The sequence below is a fragment of the Mastomys coucha genome, unplaced genomic scaffold (assembly GCF_008632895.1).
Source record: "Mastomys coucha isolate ucsf_1 unplaced genomic scaffold, UCSF_Mcou_1 pScaffold21, whole genome shotgun sequence".
Lineage (NCBI taxonomy): Eukaryota > Metazoa > Chordata > Mammalia > Rodentia > Muridae > Mastomys > Mastomys coucha.
In genome coordinates, this window is record NW_022196904.1 from 165,307,146 (window position 1) to 165,309,455 (window position 2,310).

General features: G+C 50.3%; 1 protein-coding gene across 1 annotated transcript in view; it reads left to right on the forward strand.

Annotated features, from left to right (window-relative positions):
* The first annotated feature begins 1,029 nt into the window (after positions 1-1,029).
* The window catches only part of Fas (Fas cell surface death receptor), a 33,969-nt gene continuing 32,688 nt past the window's right edge, over positions 1,030-2,310 (forward strand). The window contains exon 1 of the mRNA XM_031390135.1: positions 1,030-1,254. Within this exon, the coding sequence (XP_031245995.1) occupies positions 1,225-1,254 (30 nt within the window). The 5' untranslated portion in view covers positions 1,030-1,224. The remainder of the gene's footprint in view (positions 1,255-2,310) is intronic.

Genomic DNA, 2,310 nt, shown 5'->3' on the forward strand with positions numbered 1-2,310 from the left:
AGGCACGTTCTTCTTGCTCCCAACTTCTCCATATTCGATGAGTTGTGTGGGTGTCAGTTTGTAGAGAGCAACCTACAGTCTTGGCAACAGGCTGCATTGCTTGAGGACTCCCATGTAACTCTTTAGGTCAACAACTCAATTAGTCGTAACCCCATCCAGGACCGGGACACTTCATTTGGTGACAAGAGATGTCCACTTATGGCTCTGTCTCCCTCATTATTTGTCTATAGATCACCTTCATGTACGCATATACTTTAGGATGTCTCTGCCAGGTTTCCGCACTACCCCTCAAATGCCCTTGAATTTTTGCTGTCTCTCCCTGTATTCCCATTCATTCTCTTCCTTCTTCCTTCCCCCACCCCCCCACTTGATCTTCCCATCATAACTACCTATTTTATTCCTCTTTCCTAATAAGGTCTATCTGTCCCCTCCCTCAGTTCCTTACTCCATATCGAACTTCTGTGGTTCTACAGATTGGTCACTGAGTTAGCTGCTGTGCTATTTGTCATAGGTCATTTAGCCTTCATTCTCTATTGGGAAATGCAACCAAGGGGACATTTCCCTCCTCAGGACCCCACAGCCTAGTATCCCTACCTCTGGTATGGCGATTGTCATGCCATGTATCATTTATGAGCTCTGTGGAGGGACCTCTTCTCACCAGGATCCCAGGGTGTGTACCTCCTCTGTGGTAATTACCATTCAGGGGCCCCAGAAGCTCCAACAGGCCAGTCAGTCACTGACAAAATACTGAAAGTGAAGGCAAAATGGTCTTTGTTTGTCTCCAGCAATTCATCAAAGTCCAGTTCAATCTAGAGTTCCAGGGTGAGCAACAGCAGGAGGAAAAAGATCTCATTTGACCTAAGGGTGTGACTGTGGAAGCGCCCAGGATGGGGAATGCCCTTTTATGCAATCAAGCCCTCCTTGAGGCCTCCTTCTGCATAGGTCCCCAGTGAAGTGATGAATCAGTGGATTTCCCCTGTAGACCAGCAGAACTTCCTCGCAATCCCTGGGGCTTTACGAAGGTTGTGTCTGGTCCCTCAAAAAAAAGTGACATACAGTTGTTCAAAGCGATTTCTGAGGAGAGCAGAGTAGGAGTGAAGCGGTTTGTGCGTGCCAGGGGCGGGCCCAGGCAAAGTACATACCCAGGGGCAGTCTAGAGCTGGTGGGTGGGGCCTCGGCAGACTGCCCACATTGGCTGCGGGGCTTCTTTCCCTTGCTGCAGACATGCTGTGGATCTTGGCTGTCCTGTCTATGGTAAGCTTCGGGACACCTGGGATGTGGGACACTACGCACTGGGGACCACCACATGAGAATCCAGATGTGGCTGGCATTGGGTGACAGCGAACCCCCGCCCCCCCCCCCCCGATTCCAGATGGTTAGAAACGCAAGGGAGCTGCTTTCTCTCTTGGCTAAATACTCAGGGCTGATCCCCAGGTTCAGGTCCCCCAGCGCCGGCGTTTTTCTGGGAGTGAGGGTGGGGAACCGCCCGAGCTTGGTGCTGCCCGGCTCTTGGGTCGCTTTAGCATGGCTGGAGAGGGACTCTGGCTTAGAGACTTGCCCAGGCGAAGATTCACTTTAGGGCAGGAGAGGAGTCCGCTCCGAGGCTCCGTGGTGTTTGACACTTCTGAGAGTTCCCTCAGCTGGGGAAGTGAGTTACTTTGGGCTGTGTTTACAACCCAAGCGTCAGATCGTAGGATTTCTCAAAGTAACTTTGTCTCTGAAGATTTGTTTATGCTCCTGTAACAACACAGAAAAAAAAAAATTCCTTCCCTTCCGGGAATTCAGCTGTCAAATTGTGAATGGCTGGACTGGTGGATATTTTTATATTGTTTTGTACTGTTTCTTCTGTTACCCTCTTTCTACTGGCATTCTCACAGCAGGTTTGTTCCAGTAACCCTAGGGCTCTGAGTCCCAGCTCCCCAACCCCCAACCCCCTTGTCTGCTGCAGGCAGAGAAATAAGAACCCTCGAGCACTTGGTCTCTGCAGAAATGCCGGTTAATAATGGCCAGTCAAAGGGATTCAACTTTCAGAGAGGTTCAATCCAATTCTGAGTTTAGACAGGTTGTTTTAATAGGTCCCTAAAAACTCTCCGGTCACAAAGATCTCAAATCGGTTTTCACAGCGGGGAGAAGGGAGGAAGACAACCTCTTTGCTTTTAAAAGGTTAAGTGAGGTTCGGCGAGCTTAAGCACTGAACAGAGGTCACACAGCTAGTAAATGACAGAGCCTAGCTTGAATTCAGATCTAACTCCATGGCGAGCGCGCGCGCGCGCGCGCGCGCGCGCGCACACACACACACACACACACACA